General features: G+C 46.2%; 1 protein-coding gene across 1 annotated transcript in view; it reads left to right on the top strand.

Annotated features, from left to right (window-relative positions):
- Positions 1 to 3,527: 3,527 nt before the first annotated feature.
- LOC134585351 (keratinocyte-associated protein 3-like) overlaps positions 3,528 to 16,294 on the top strand; it is a 27,035-nt gene continuing 14,268 nt past the window's right edge. The window contains exon 1 of the mRNA XM_063440757.1: positions 3,528 to 3,593. Coding sequence (XP_063296827.1) covers positions 3,545 to 3,593 — 49 coding nt within the window. The 5' untranslated portion in view covers positions 3,528 to 3,544. The remainder of the gene's footprint in view (positions 3,594 to 16,294) is intronic.

Here is a 16,294-nt window from a genome sequence, read left to right as displayed (position 1 = left end):
TCACTCTACACACACGCAATACCACAAGCAGGGTCCAAACAAACGCACAATACTCTTTCCTGTTTGTTTGCAACTCACGCCATCCATTGACATTCATTGAAACTTCACTCTAGTCAGCTTAAAGGGACACTCCAGGCACCCAGACCACTTCTGCTCATTGGAGTGGTCTGGGTGCCAACTCCCACTACCCTTAACCCTGCAAGTGTAATTATTGCAGTTTTTTATAAACTGCAATAATTACCTTGCAGGGTTAAGTCCTCCCCTAGTGGCTGTCTACTAGACAGCCACTAGAGGGAACTTCCTGGTCCCTAGCACAGATTATCTGTGCTAGAGCGTCGCTGGACGTCCTCACGCTGTGTGAGGACCTCCAGCGTCGCTCTATTCCCCATAGGGAAGCATTGAAATTCATTTTCAATGCTTTCCTATGGGGTGCGCCAATGCGCATGCGCGGCATTGCCGCGCATACGCATTGGGACTCCTCGCCGGTGGGCGGGATCAGTCTCGCCCACCGGCCGACGGAGGAAGAAGGTGGAGTGGCGGGGGAGGAACAGGCAGCGACGTGGGACATGTCGCTGCCTGAGGTAAGTGCTGAAGGGGTTTTCACCCCTTCAGTAACCGGGGATTGGGGGGTGGGAGGGAGAGGGACCCTCCAGTGCCAGGAAAACGGATTGTTTTCCTGGCAGTGGAGTTTCCCTTTAGACTTGAAGGGCAATTTCTAAACTGCGACTGTGCCTTCATGTTTAATACTTCAGAGACATATTATGCATCAAAATGTAGGTCTGGGTCTTGTGATTCTCACAATATAAGCTCTTCGCTGTAGGATTTATAGTTTTTAAAATACGACCGTTTGAAGATGGCAACCGCCAAAATACTCTGACCTGTGCCAGGCTGCAGCAGCAAGTGATGTCATAGGTCTTTTGTACATCTGCTAATGTTTTTATAACTGTATGTTTTAATGTAACTGTGAAGCACTTTGGGCAACAACGTTGCAATTAAATGTGCTATATAAATAAGACCACTCCAGTTATAGACTACTGGTGGAGGCAAGAACACTTCACACAATTTCCCCAGAAATTGTAGCTTTTCTAGTTATTATTATTCTACATTATTATTATTTATTATTCTATATTATTATTATTCTATATTATTATTATACATTATTATTATTATTTATTATTACATATTATTATTATTATTATTATTATTATTATTATTATTATTTATTATTACATATTAGTTATTCGATATTATTTATTATTAATTATTACATATTATTTTTAATTATTGCATATTATTATTATTTATTGCATATTATTAATTCTGATTGTATATTATTCTATATTATTTATTATTTATTATTATTACATATTATTATTTATTATTATACATTATTACATATTATTATTATTACATATTATTATTATACATTATTATTATTTATTATTATTACATATTATTTATTATTAATTATTACCTACAGGGAGTGCAGAATTATTAGGCAAGTTGTATTTTTGAGGATTCATTTTATTATTGAACAACAACCATGTTCTCAATGAACCCAAAAAACTCATTAATATCAAAGCTGAATATTTTTGGAAGTAGTTTTTAGTTTGTTTTTAGTTATAGCTATTTTAGGGGGATATCTGTGTGTGCAGGTGACTATTACTGTGCATAATTATTAGGCAACTTAACAAAAAACAAATATATACCCATTTCAATTATTTATTTTTACCAGTGAAACCAATATAACATCTCAACATTCACAAATATACATTTCTGACATTCAAAAACATAACAAAAACAAATCAGTGACCAATATAGCCACCTTTCTTTGCAAGGACACTCAAAAGCCTGCCATCCATGGATTCTGTCAGTGTTTTGATCTGTTCACCATCAACATTGCGTGCAGCAGCAGCCACAGCCTCCCAGACACTGTTCAGAGAGGTGTACTGTTTTCCCTCCTTGTAAATCTCACATTTGATGATGGACCACAGGTTCTCAATGGGGTTCAGATCAGGTGAACAAGGAGGCCATGTCATTAGATTTTCTTCTTTTATACCCTTTCTTGCCAGCCACGCTGTGGAGTACTTGGACGCGTGTGATGGAGCATTGTCCTGCATGAAAATCATGTTTTTCTTGAAGGATGCAGACTTCTTCCTGTACCACTGTTTGAAGAAGGTGTCTTCCAGAAACTGGGAGTTGAGCTTGACTCAATCCTCAACCCGAAAAGGCCCCACAAGCTCATCTTTGATGATACCAGCCCAAACCAGTACTCTACCTCCACCTTGCTGGCGTCTGAGTCAGACTGGAGCTCTCTGCCCTTTACCAATCCATCCATCTGGCCCATCAAGACTCACTCTCATTTCATCAGTCCATAAAACCTTAGAAAAATCAGTCTTGAGATATTTCTTGGCCCAGTCTTGACGTTTCAGCTTGTGTGTCTTGTTCAGTGGTGGTCGTCTTTCAGCCTTTCTTACCTTGGCCATGTCTCTGAGTATTGCACACCTTGTGCTTTCGGGCACTCCAGGTGATGTTGCAGCTCTGAAATATGGCCAAACTGGTGGCAAGTGACATCTTGGCAGCTGCACGCTTGACTTTTCTCAGTTCATGGGCAGTTATTTTGCGCCTTGGTTTCTCCACACGTTTCTTGCGACCCTGTTGACTATTTTGAATGAAACGCTTGATTGTTCGATGATCACGCTTCAGAAGCTTTGCAATTTTAAGAGTGCTGCATCCCTCTGCAAGATATCTCACTATTTTTAACTTTTCTGAGCCTGTCAAGTCCTTCTTTTGACCCATTTTGCCAAAGGAAAGGAGGTTGCCTAATAATTATGCACACCTGATATAGGTGTTGATGTCATTAGACCACACCCCTTCTCATTACAGAGATGCACATCACCTACTATGCTTAATTGGTAGTAGGCTTTTGAGCCTATACAGCTTGGAGTAAGACAACATGCATAAAGAGGATGATGTGGTCAAAATACTCATTTGCCTAATAATTCTGCACGCAGTGTATTATTATTGCATATTATTAATTCTGATTATATGTTATTGTATATTATTATATAATATTTATTATTTATTATTAATTATTACATATTATTATTTATTATTTATTATATATTATTTATTATTAATTATTAAATATTATTATTATATATTATTTATTATTATTTATTATTATTCTATATTATTATTATACATTATTATACATTATTATATATTATTATTATTATTATTATTTATTATATATTATTTATTATTAATTATTATTTATTATTTATTATATATTATTTATTATTATTCTATATTATTATTATACATTATTATATATTATTATTATTTATTATTATTTATTATTATTATAATTACTGTCAGTGTGTTGCACCTGATTCCCGGATTCTGATATAAATACAATGTTTCTCTAAGGCCCCGCCCCTGTATGCCAACCCCGCCCCCTGCCACAGGCCACACCCCCATCAGGACTCTTAGTTGCTCACCTGTACCGGTGACGTCACGGGGCTGGCGCAGGTGAGGGAGCATGGCCGGCGGGAGCAGCAACAGACCGGGACCGGGTCCCTGCGGGTTCGGTGAGTGCCAGAACTGGAACCAGAATCAGAACCCCCAGTAACAATACCCCCCCCCCCCCCCAGCCAGAGCCCCCAGTAATAATAACCCCCCCCACCCAGCCAGAGCCCCAGTAATAATAACCCCCCCCCCAGCCAGAGCCCCAGTAATAATACCCCCCAGCCAGAGCCCCAGTAATAATAACCCCCCCCCAGCCAGAGCCCAGTAATAATAACCCCCCCCCCAGCCAGAGCCCCAGTAATAATAACCCCCCCCCCCCCCACAGCCAGAGCCCCAGTAATAATAACCCCCCCCCAGCCCAGAGCCCCAGTAATAATACCCCCCCCCCCAGCCAGAGCCCTAGTAATAACACCCCCCCAGCCAGAACCCCAGTAATAATAACCCCCCCAGCCAGAGCCCCAGTAATAATAACCCCCCCCCCAGCCAGAGCCCCAGTAATAATAACCCCCCCCCAGCCAGAGCCCCAGTAATAATACCCCCCCCCAGCCAGAGCCCCAGTAATAATAACCCCCCCCCCCCCAGCCAGAGCCCCAGTAATAATAACCCCCCCCAGCCAGAGCCCCAGTAATAAATAACCCCCCCCCAGCCAGAGCCCCAGTAATAATAACCCCCCCCAGCCAGAGCCCCCAGTAATAATAACCCCCCCAGCCAGAGCCCCAGTAATAATAACCCCCCCAGCCAGAGCCCCAGTAATAATAACCCCCCCAGCCCAGAGCCCCAGTAATAATAACCCCCCCAGCCAGAGCCCCAGTAATAATACCCCCCAGCCAGAACCCCAGTAATAATAACCCCCCCCAGCCAGAGCCCCAGTAATAACACCCCCCCAGCCAGAGCCCCAGTAATAATAACACCCCCCCAGCCAGAGCCCCAGTAATAATAACCCCCCCCCAGCCAGAGCCCCAGTAATAATAACCCCCCCAGCCAGAGCCCCAGTAATAACAACCCCCCCAGCCAGAGCCCCCAGTAATAATACCCCCCCCCAGCCAGAGCCCCAGTAATAATACCCCCCCCCAGCCAGAGCCCCAGTAATAATACACCCCCCCAGCCAGAGCCCCAGTAATAATAACCCCCCCCCCAGCCAGAGCCCCAGTAATAATACCCCCCCAGCCAGAGCCCCAGTAATAACACCCCCCAGCCAGAGCCCCAGTAATAATAACCCCCCCCAGCCAGAGCCCCAGTAATAATAACCCCCCAGCCAGAGTCCCCAGTAATAATAACCCCCCCCCCCCAGCCAGAGTCCCAGTAATAAACCCCCCCAGCCAGAGCCCCAGTAATAATACCCCCCAGCCAGAGCCCAGTAATAATAACACCCCCCCAGCCAGAGCCCCAGTAATAAACCCCCCCAGCCAGAGCCCCAGTAATAATACCCCCCCCAGCCAGAGTCCCAGTAATATACCCCCCCCCAGCCAGAGTCCCCAGTAATAATACCCCCCCCAGCCAGAGTCCCAGTAATAATACCCCCCCCAGCCAGCCAGAGCCCCAGTAATAATACCCCCCCCCAGCCAGAGCCCCAGTAATAATACCCCCCCCCAGCCAGAGCCCCAGTAATAATACCCCCCCCCAGCCAGAGCCCCATTAATAATACCCCCCCCCAGCCAGAGCCCCAGTAATAATACCCCCCCCCCAGCCAGAGCCCCAGTAATAATACCCCCCCGCCAGAGCCCCAGTAATAATAACCCCCCCCGCCAGAGCCCCAGTAATAATACCCCCACCCAGCCAGAGCCCCAGTAATAATAACTCCCCCCCAGCCAGAGCCCCAGTAATAATAACTCCCCCCCAGCCAGAGCCCCAGTAATAATAACTCCCCCCCGCCCCAGTAATAATAACCCCCCCAGCCAGAGCCCCAGTAATAATAACCCCCCCAGCCAGAGCCCCAGTAATAATAACCCCCCCAGCAGAGCCCCAGTAATAATAACCCCCCAGCCAGAGCCCCAGTAATAATAACCCCCCAGCCAGAGCCCCAGTAATAATAACCCCCCCAGCCAGAGCCCCAGTAATAATAACCCCCCCCAGCCAGAGCCCCAGTAATAATAACCCCCCCCCAGCCAGAGCCCCAGTAATAATAACCCCCCCCCAGCCAGAGCCCCAGTAATAATAACCCCCCCCAGCCAGAGCCCCAGTAATAATAACCCCCCCAGCCAAAACCCCAGTAATAATAACCCCCTCCCCCCCAGCCAGAGCCCCAGTAATAATAACCCCCCCAGCCAGAGCCCCAGTAATAATAACCCCCCCCCAGCCAGAGCCCCAGTAATAATAACCCCCCCAGCCAGAGCCCCAGTAATAATAACCCCCCCAGCCAGAGCCCCAGTAATAATAACCCCCCCAGCCAGAGCCCCAGTAATAATAACCCCCCCAGCCAGAGCCCCAGTAATAATAACCCCCCCCTGCCAGAGCCCCAGTAATAATAACCCCCCCCAGCCAGAGCCCCAGTAATAATAACCCCCCCCAGCCAGAGCCCCAGTAATAATAACCCCCCCCCCCCCCCAGCCAGAGCCCCAGTAATAATAACCCCCCCCCCAGCCAGAGCCCCAGTAATAATAACCCCCCCAGCCAGAGCCCCAGTAATAATAACCCCCCCCAGCCAGAGCCCCAGTAATAATAACCCCCCCAGCCAGAGCCCCAGTAATAATAACCCCCCCAGCCAGAGCCCCAGTAATAATAACCCCCCCAGCCAGAGCCCCAGTAATAATAACCCCCCCAGCCAGAGCCCCAGTAATAATACCCCCCCAGCCAGAACCCCAGTAATAATAACCCCCCCAGCCAGAGCCCCAGTAATAACACCCCCCAGCCAGAGCCCCAGTAATAATAACACCCCCCAGCCAGAGCCCCAGTAATAATAACACCCCCCCAGCCAGAGCCCCAGTAATAATAACCCCCCCAGCCAGAGCCCCAGTAATAATAACCCCCCCCAGCCAGAGCCCCAGTAATAATACCCCCCCCAGCCAGAGCCCCAGTAATAATACCCCCCCCAGCCAGAGCCCCAGTAATAATAACACCCCCCCCAGCCAGAGCCCCAGTAATAATAACCCCCCCCAGCCAGAGCCCCAGTAATAATACCCCCCCCCAGCCAGAGCCCCAGTAATAACACCCCCCCCAGCCAGAGCCAACCCCCCCAGCCAGAGCCCCAGTAATAATAACCCCCCCCCCCCAGCCAGAGTCCCAGTAATAATACCCCCCCCAGCCAGAGTCCCAGTAATAATACCCCCCCAGCCAGAGCCCCAGTAATAATACCCCCCCAGCCAGAGCCCCAGTAATAATAACACCCCCCCAGCCAGAGCCCCAGTAATAATACCCCCCCAGCCAGAGCCCCAGTAATAATACCCCCCCCAGCCAGAGCCCCAGTAATAATACCCCCCCCCCAGCCAGAGCCCCAGTAATAATACCCCCCCCCCAGCCAGAGCCCCAGTAATAATACCCCCCCCCCAGCCAGAGCCCCAGTAATAATACCCCCCCCCAGCCAGAGCCCCAGTAATAATACCCCCCCCGCCAGAGCCCCAGTAATAATACCCCCACCCAGCCAGAGCCCCAGTAATAATACCCCCACCCAGCCAGAGCCCCAGTAATAATAACTCCCCCCCCAGCCAGAGCCCCAGTAATAATAACTCCCCCCCCCCCAGCCAGAGCCCCAGTAATAATAACCCCCCCAGCCAGAGCCCCAGTAATAATAACCCCCCCAGCCAGAGCCCCAGTAATAATAACCCCCCCAGCCAGAGCCCCAGTAATAATAACCCCCCCCAGCCAGAGCCCCAGTAATAATAACCCCCCCCCAGCCAGAGCCCCAGTAATAATAACCCCCCCAGCCAGAGCCCCAGTAATAATAACCCCCCCCCAGCCAGAGCCCCAGTAATAATAACCCCCCCCAGCCAGAGCCCCAGTAATAATAACCCCCCCCCAGCCAGAGCCCCAGTAATAATAACCCCCCCCAGCCAGAGCCCCAGTAATAATAACCCCCCCAGCCAAAACCCCAGTAATAATAACCCCCTCCCCCCCAGCCAGAGCCCCAGTAATAATAACCCCCCCAGCCAGAGCCCCAGTAATAATAACCCCCCCAGCCAGAGCCCCAGTAATAACCCCCCCCAGCCAGAGCCCCAGTAATAATAACCCCCCCAGCCAGAGCCCCAGTAATAATAACCCCCCCAGCCAGAGCCCCAGTAATAATAACCCCCCCCCAGCCAGAGCCCCAGTAATAATAACCCCCCCCTGCCAGAGCCCCAGTAATAATAACCCCCCCCCCCAGCCAGAGCCCCAGTAATAATAACCCCCCCCCAGCCAGAGCCCCAGTAATAATAACCCCCCCCCCCCCCCCAGCCAGAGCCCCAGTAATAAGAATACCCTGACTGGGATAATCATATCAGGGGTTAATCCCCCCCCCCTCAGCCAGAGCCCCAGTAATAAGAATACCCTGACTGTGATATCATATCAGGCGTTAATCCCCCCCCCTCAGCCAGAGCCCCAGTAATAAGAATACCCTGACTGGGATATCATATCAGGGGTTAATACCCTGACTGGGATATCATAATCAGGGGTTAATACCCTGACTGGGATATCATATCAGGGGTTAATCCTCCCCCCCCCCCCCCCCCCCCACCCCAGCTAGAGATTGGATTAGACACTCAGACATCATTTTTTTTTAAGTTCTACGTGACATTTTAACTGTGAATGTCATAATACTGTTTACTTTTACTGCAACAAAATACACATATTTGTATTCAGCAAAGTCTCACGTGTAAAACAGTACCCCCTATGTACAGGTTTTATGGTTGTTTTGGGAAGTTACAGGGTCAAATTCAGCATGTTACATTTTCAGTTTTTTCACATTGAAATTCGCTAGATTGGTTACGTTGCCTTTGAGAGTGTATGGTAGCCCAGGAATGAGAATTGCCCCCATGATGGCATACTATTTGCAAAAGTAGACAACCCAAGGTATTGCAAATGTGGTATGTCCAGTGTTTTTTTTAGTTGCCACTTGGTCCTGGGCTACCATACGGTCTCAAAGGCAACGTAACCAATCTAGCGAATTTCAATGTGAAAAAACTGAAACGCAAGCCTTATATTTGACTCTGTAACTTTTGAAAACACCTTAACACCTGTACATGGGGGGGTACTGTTCTACTCGGGAGACTTCGCTGAACACAAATATTAGTGTTTCAAAGCAGTAAAAAGTATCACAGCAATATCGTCAGTGTAAGTGCCATTTGTGTGTGAAAAATGCAAAAAAATTCACTTTCACTGGCGATATCATCGTTGTAATACATGTTACTGTATATTTGTGTTCAGCGAAGTCTCCCGAGTAAAACAGTACCCCCCATGTACAGGTTTTATGGTGTCTTGGAAAGTTACAGGGTTAAATATAGTGCTAGCAAATTAAATTCCCTATACTTTTGGCATGGGTTGTCAGGCAGGTCCCGCTAATTGTAATTAAAGGGACACTATAGTCACCTGAACAACTTTAGCTTAATGAAGCAGTTTTGGTGTATAGAACATGCCCCTGCAGCCTCACTGCTCAATCCTCTGCCATTTAGGAGTTAAATCCCTTTGTTTTTGAACCCTAGTCACACCTCCCTGCATGTGACTTGCACAGCCTTCCATAAACACTTCCTGTAAAGAGAGCCCTATTTAGGCTTTCTTTATTGCAAGTTCTGTTTAATTAAGATTTTCTTATCCCCTGCTATGTTAATAGCTTGCTAGACCCTGCAAGAGCCTCCTGTATGTGATTAAAGTTCAATTTAGAGATTGAGATACAATTATTTAAGGTAAATTATATCTGTTTGAAAGTGAAACCAGTTTTTTTTTCATGCAGGCTCTGTCAATCATAGCCAGGGGAGGTGTGGCTAGGGCTGCATAAACAGAAACACAGTGATTTAACTCGTAAATGACAGTGAATTGAGCAGTGAAATTGCAGGGGAATGATCTATACACTAAAACTGCTTTATTTAGCTAAAGTAATTTAGGTGACTGAAGTGTTCCTTTAATAAAATTACCTAATTATGTATTACGTGTGTGTGTGTGTGTGTATATATATATATATATATATATGTGTGTGTGTGTATATATATATATATATATATATATATATATATATATATATATATATATATATATATATATATATATATATATATATATATATATATATATATATATATATAGTTGCTTGCTTGCTGTCCTGATGAAAGTTCCCTAGAGGAACTGAAACGTTGACATTTGGAATAAATAGAAGTTTTTTTACAAATATTGAATAGTGCAATCGAGCACCGGGTCACTAAATATGTAAGTAGGAGTGCAAGGTTTCTCTTTTTGTGTGTATATATATACTTTTTTTTTTTTTTAACTGTTTTTTTTTAACTTTTTTATTTCACAATTACAGCCAGCAGGGGGACTACCTGTCATTCCAGGCAGTCCCCCTGCTGGCATTGCTATGGACAGATATGCCACCCATGTGATCATGAGGAACCTCACAAGGACCTCGCGCTCACATGGCCCAGGGGCACACGCCGGCGACCCACGACCCAGTTTGTGAATAGGATGGCGGGGACGTTCTATGCCGCCCGACGGCGTTTAGGACTGGGTCCCCAAGGATGGCATAGAACGCCATCCTTAAGGGTTTAAACTAAAAACACTGACCGGTACTATGAATAACATTGATTATATCATTACAATGGCGCCTGTCAAGTGGTGCGATATATTGGGCAGCAAGTGAACAGTCAGTTCTTGGATTCCATGTGTTGGAAGAAGGTAAAATTGTCAAGTGAAAATATCTGAGTGACTTTAACAAAGGTCAAATAGTGATGGCTAGACCACTGAGTCAGAGTATCTCCAAAACGGCAAGTCTTGTGTTCCAGGGATGCAGTGGTCAGTACCTACCAAAAGTGGCACAATCAATGAACCAGCGTCATGGACGCCCAAGGCAGATGGATGTGGGGAGCCAAGGCTAGCCCGTCTGGTAAGATCACGCAGAAGAGTTACTGCAACTCAAATTGCTAAAAAACTTAATGCTGGCCATGATAGAAAGGTGTCATAACACACTATGTGTGAAGGACCGCCTGCCACCCAGACTGGGTGCCTCCGTCAATCGACTCTGACCGGTTTCCTAGTCCCGGCTGCTGAAAAACATCCCCAGAGAATGATGGTGTTCTTTGGGTGATGTGATGTGTTTGGTTTGCACGAGATATAGCGTTTTCTTTGATGGCCGAAAAGTTAAATTTTAGTCTTATCAGACCAGAGCACCTTCCTCCATACATTTTGTGAGTCTCCCACATGCCTTTTCGCAAACCTAAAACGTGCCATTTTGTTTTTTGCTGAAAGTAATGAGTTTCTTCTGGCCACTCTGCCATAAAGCTTAACTCTATGGAGCGTACGGCTTATTGTCGTCCTATGTACAGATACTCCGGTCTCTTCTGTGGAGCTCGTCCAGGGTTACCTTGGGTCTCTATGCAGCCTCTCTGATGCCCTCCTTGCCCGGTCCATGAGTTTTGGTGGGCGGCCGTCTCTTGGCAGGTTTGCTGTTGTGCCATGTTCTTTCCATTTGGTTATGATAGATTTGATGGTGCTCCTTTGGGATTCAAAGCTAGCAGATCAGATTTGAACAGAGATCCTAGAGTACTTTAATATAAATGACACCCCAGACATGAGGATGAGTACGTTGTGGGCGGCCCACAAGATTGTAGTACGGGGATGTTACGGTTGCCTCCGGTCTTGCCGGAGGTTGGACCGCTTGGATGTCCTGGTTCCCGAACTTGGAGAGTCAAACCATGCTTCAGTCGGCAAGAACCTGTAAGTGTAGAACATCCCACTAGCTATAGCAGAGCTAGGATTCACGTTCCCTACAACACGAGTCGAGGCTGCGGGTAAAACTAACTGAGTTTAATGGCACACAGTCATCGCTATTTATGCAAAACCCCAGGTCCAGGGACAGCCCCCTCTGGACCTGATGGGATACAGGGACAATATAAACAGTTGACCAATAGTAACACAATGTATCCTTTGAAATTATTACCCCACAGCTTGGAGATAATGAGTCCAACGGTTGTGACAATGTAATTATCTCCAAGTGCTCAAAATCCCATGTTTTATTACAACATTTAAAACCGTAGAAAATTACATAACTTTAATACTTTAATAGACATATCTCCCATTCCACCGTTCATTATGTAGCCCAGTTCTGAGCGCAACAGATAGACGAATAGCGCTCAGAACCCACGAACGATATGGCTAGTCTCCTCAATATAAAGTCCGTTCGTGTCTTTTGTCCCGAACACGAGATGGTGGCCATGTTTTCAGGTTGGTAGATAGAGAGCGGGACCTGGACCTAAAACCCCTGGATCAAGTAGCGGCTGAACAATTACGCGAATACCGCTCATAGGATGGTTGTCTTAGCCCTTCGTGAACCGAATGGAGACCGCCATGAAAGGGTGTACTTAACTTGCGGTTAACCTCAGCTTCAACGTTTTAATTGGGACCACACGCCAGGATGCAGGTGGGCCTCGTTCGGGAGTCTTTCGTGAGTTCAGTTCAGTGACTTATTACACAAACGAGGCCACCCTGAGACAGTCAATTAGGTTTGTGGTTAACCGCCGACCGCAGCTTCCCGGCGGTCAATTAGAGGCACGCTCCGCTCGTGGGGTGGTCGGTTGTTCGGTACTTTCAAAGGTGACCGGGGTTAAGTGGCGGCACACGCCAAGGGCTGGGTGGTCCGTCGTTCGCATACACGAATAAATAGTTATAACTGGTCGTGGAATGGGTTCACACAGTCTGAATACCGAACAGGGTATTGGGTGAACAAAAGGGAGTACTTCTGTAACAGTTTGTAGGGTTCTTGTAACAGGGGGGCTCTCATTAAATTTGCGACTAGGAAGAAGAAATTTTAAATATCAAAAGTTAGATTCCCAGTGGCACAACTTAGAACGCTTGAACAAAATCATCAAATGATACCAGGGGGTGAGGGTGAAACTTACCGACAACTGGAGATTGTTAGACATTCCATCCGAACGTTACTGCTAGATGATACGGCCAGGTCCATGACTTGTCGAAGTGGACCTATGAAAATGCCAAAAAAAATGGACACCCTCCTGGCTAGGACTTATTAAACCCAGACAGGGACAATCCCATATTGCGGACTTTAGACACCTGGACGGTTCCATCAAAACACCGAAAGATATAGCTTTGGTTTTCAAGGAATTTTTATAAACTACTGTATAACCACACACCGGGTTCCAATACCCAGGAAGTGAGAGAAGCAGATCGCATACTCTGGTTCCTAGAAGGCTTGGCGCTACCTAAATTGTCGAGAGGCGATAAGCAGCTTAGCAGCAGAAATCATGTCCGAGGACATTGACAGAGCTATCACCGGTTTGAAAGGGAATAAAGCTCCCGGACCAGACTTGTTTGATGGGTCATATTACAAAACTTTTCGGGAAGAACTCGCCGCTCACCTAGTAAAGCTCTTCTCGGAACTTAGAGAGGGATGCAATGTGGACATCGACATGTCCCTAGCCACTATTGTCTTACTGCCCAAACCGGATAAAGATCCGCTCCAGCCAGAAAACTACAGACCCGTATCCCTCATAAACCATGACATGAAGATCCTGGCTAAGATACAGACGGACAGGTTGAACCCACTACTGACTACTCTGAAAGACGGTGATCAGGTCTGCTTTATACCTGGCAGCCAATTGTTCGAAAATACCAGGAGAAATATTGACTAAATATGGAAACAGGTCGCCACGAGTACACCTACGCTAGTTTTTTCGATTGATGCCGAAAAGGCTTTCGATAGGGTGTGGTGGCCCTGCCTGTACACATTGCTGACTCATTTAGCGTTCCCTGAGGAATACGTGGTGATAATCAAGGCGATGTACAGCCACGTGAGGGCACAAGTGCAGATCACGGGAGCCCATCTCTGTCCTTTCCGACTATACAATGGCACTAGACAGGGATGCCCGCTGTCCCCTCTGCTCTTTGTGCTCTCATTAGAACCACTCCTGCAGGCGATTCGAAGACCTCCAAATATTCGGGGAGTTAGTGTAGGAGGTATCGGCATACGCTGATGACGTACTTTTGACACTCACAAGCCCGATGGACTCTATGGAGGCTCTAAAGGACTTAATAATGGCATATGGAGCGGTGTCATACTCATTTATCCTTTTTCTTAACTGAGGTCCCTTTCCTTCATTTTAATCTGTAAATACCGAACAAAAATATGCATTGAGGCAGTCAGCTAGACCTTTATCCTCTTCTACATACCTTCCTTCTTTTGTTTTTAATTTAACTAATCCTTGTTTTACTTTTCCTTTCTCATTTATGTATCTAAAAAAAAGTTGTTTTTTTTGTCCCCCTTTTTACTGACTGTGCTATTTTCTCTTCTGTGTGTGATTTGGAAGCTCTTATAACTTGCTTAGCCTCTTTCTGCCTAATCTTATAGGTCATTCTGTCTTCCTCACTCTGGTTTGTTTTATAATTACTAAATGCTAACTTTTTGTTTTTTACTATTTTGGCCACATCTGTGGAGTACCACAGTGGTTTCTTGAATTTTTTGCTTTTACTGACAAGCCTAATGCAATTTTCTGTTGCCTTCAGTAGTGCAATTTTTAAATAATCCCATTTCTCTTGGACTCCATTTAAATTGCTCCAGTCTGATAATGACTCCTTTACACATAGTCTAATTTTAGAAAAGTCTGTTTTTCTAAAATCTAAAACATTTGTTTTTGTGTGGTGTGACTCAGTCAATGCTCTTATATTAAACCACACTGACTGATGATCACTGGATCCTAAACTTTCACCTACAGTAATATCTGATACCAAATCTCCATTTGTTAACACTAAATCTAGTATGGCCTCTTTACGAGTTGGCTCCCCAACGACTTGTTTTAGAGACCATCCCAGTAGGGAGTTTAGAATATGTGTGCTCCTGGCACAAGCAGCTATTTTTGTTTTCCAATTCACATCAGGAAGATTAAAGTCACCCATAATGATAACTTCCCCCTTTATTGTCATTTTAGCTATTTCTTTAACTAGTAGATTATCTAACTCTTCAATTTGTCCTGGGGGCCTATAAATCACACCTACACGAGTTACTGTGTGATTACCAAATTCTAACGTAACCCAAACGGACTCTGTTCACCTCACTAACTTTTATTAGGCTAGATTTTATGCTATCCTTCACATACAGGGCCACCCTGTCAGGATCGGGACAGGGATCCAACACGCAGAGTACAAACAGGTGGTAGGTACGTATACCGGACCTTAGAATGGCCGGACTTAACGTAAGGAGTAAGTAGAGAATGGTCTAGGAACAAGCCGAGGTCGAGGGAACGAGAGGACAGGTAAGCGAGAGACAAGCCGAGTCAAAGGGTAACAGAGATAAACAGGGTAGTACAAACAAGCCGGGTCAGAACCAAAGAGACAACTAGAATACAAGAGCTACTAGACAGGCTAGAACCACGACAGGGCAATGAGCAGATGCCGAAAGCCTTACTTTATACCTTGATTCTAGAGGGTAATCACGCCCCCGACGAGTCCTGATTAGTGCTCGGGACTTGACTGACAGGTCAACCCGGGTTGGCGTCATGACGTCGACTACTGAGCGTCGCGTCATATAAGGAAGTGGATCCCTCGCGGTCGGCTTGTAAATGGCCGAGAGGAACGGAAGAAACAACCCCTCTGGGAGGATAAACGTCTAAGTCTCTCACCTCCTCTGAGGTAGAGACTACAGGTACCCTGACACACCCCTCCCCCTTTCTTGCCTTCCCTGTCTTTTCTATATAAAGAGTACCCTGGTATTGCTATGTCCCAGTCATTTTTCTCATTATACCATGTCTCAGTAACAGCGACTAAATCTACATTATCAGTTGCCATTATTGCCATAAGTTCATGGATCTTATTCCCTAAACTGCGAGCATTTGTAGACATGACTCTAAGCTTATCATTTTTTTAACAAACTTGCTACAGGCACCTTCTGTCCTTGTTTTGGGGACAATTGGATTGTTTTATCACCCCCCCCCCCTCCTAGTTTAAATACATCCTAGCCAAACCTCTGAACTGCTCACTGAGAACATTTGTTCCCTTTTGAGAAAGATGCAAACCATCTTTTTGTACAGTTTATTTCCATTCCAAACAGAGCTACCATGAGAAATAAAGCCAAATCCTTGCTCCCGACACCATTCACCAAGCCACAAGTTAAAGTCCCTAATACGCATCCGCCTGTCGTTCTGAGTGTTATGCACAGGCAGAACTTCAGAGAATGACAGTGTGGAAGCAACCTGCCATATATCATTGGCAAAAACACTAAAAACTTCCTTAACTTCTGAAACCTCATTGTAAGCCAAGTCATTTGTCCCTAGATGGACAAGTACATCCAATTCCCCTTCCTGCTTTGCTTGCTCAACAATATTACAGATGCGTCTCCTGTGTCTGTGAGCAGTAGCTCCGGGAAGACACGTCACAGGACCACAATTGTCCATCTCCACACCTCTTATGATGGAATCCCCCAACAACAACTGCTTTCTATTAGGCCTCGCCTCAGTGCCTGAGCCTGTCTCCACAACACCACTAGCCTCAGTGCCTGAGCCTGTCTCCACAACACCACTAGCCTCAGTGCCTGAGCCTGTCTCCACAACACCACTAGCCTCAGTGCCTGAGCCTGTCTCCACAACACCACTAGCCTCAGTGCCTGAGCCTGTCTCCACAACACCACTAGCCTCAGTGC

This window comes from Pelobates fuscus, chromosome 2, assembly GCF_036172605.1.
Source record: "Pelobates fuscus isolate aPelFus1 chromosome 2, aPelFus1.pri, whole genome shotgun sequence".
Taxonomy (NCBI): Eukaryota; Metazoa; Chordata; class Amphibia; order Anura; family Pelobatidae; genus Pelobates; species Pelobates fuscus.
Note: the sequence above shows the minus strand (reverse complement) of the source record. Positions and strands in the feature narration are given on the sequence as shown.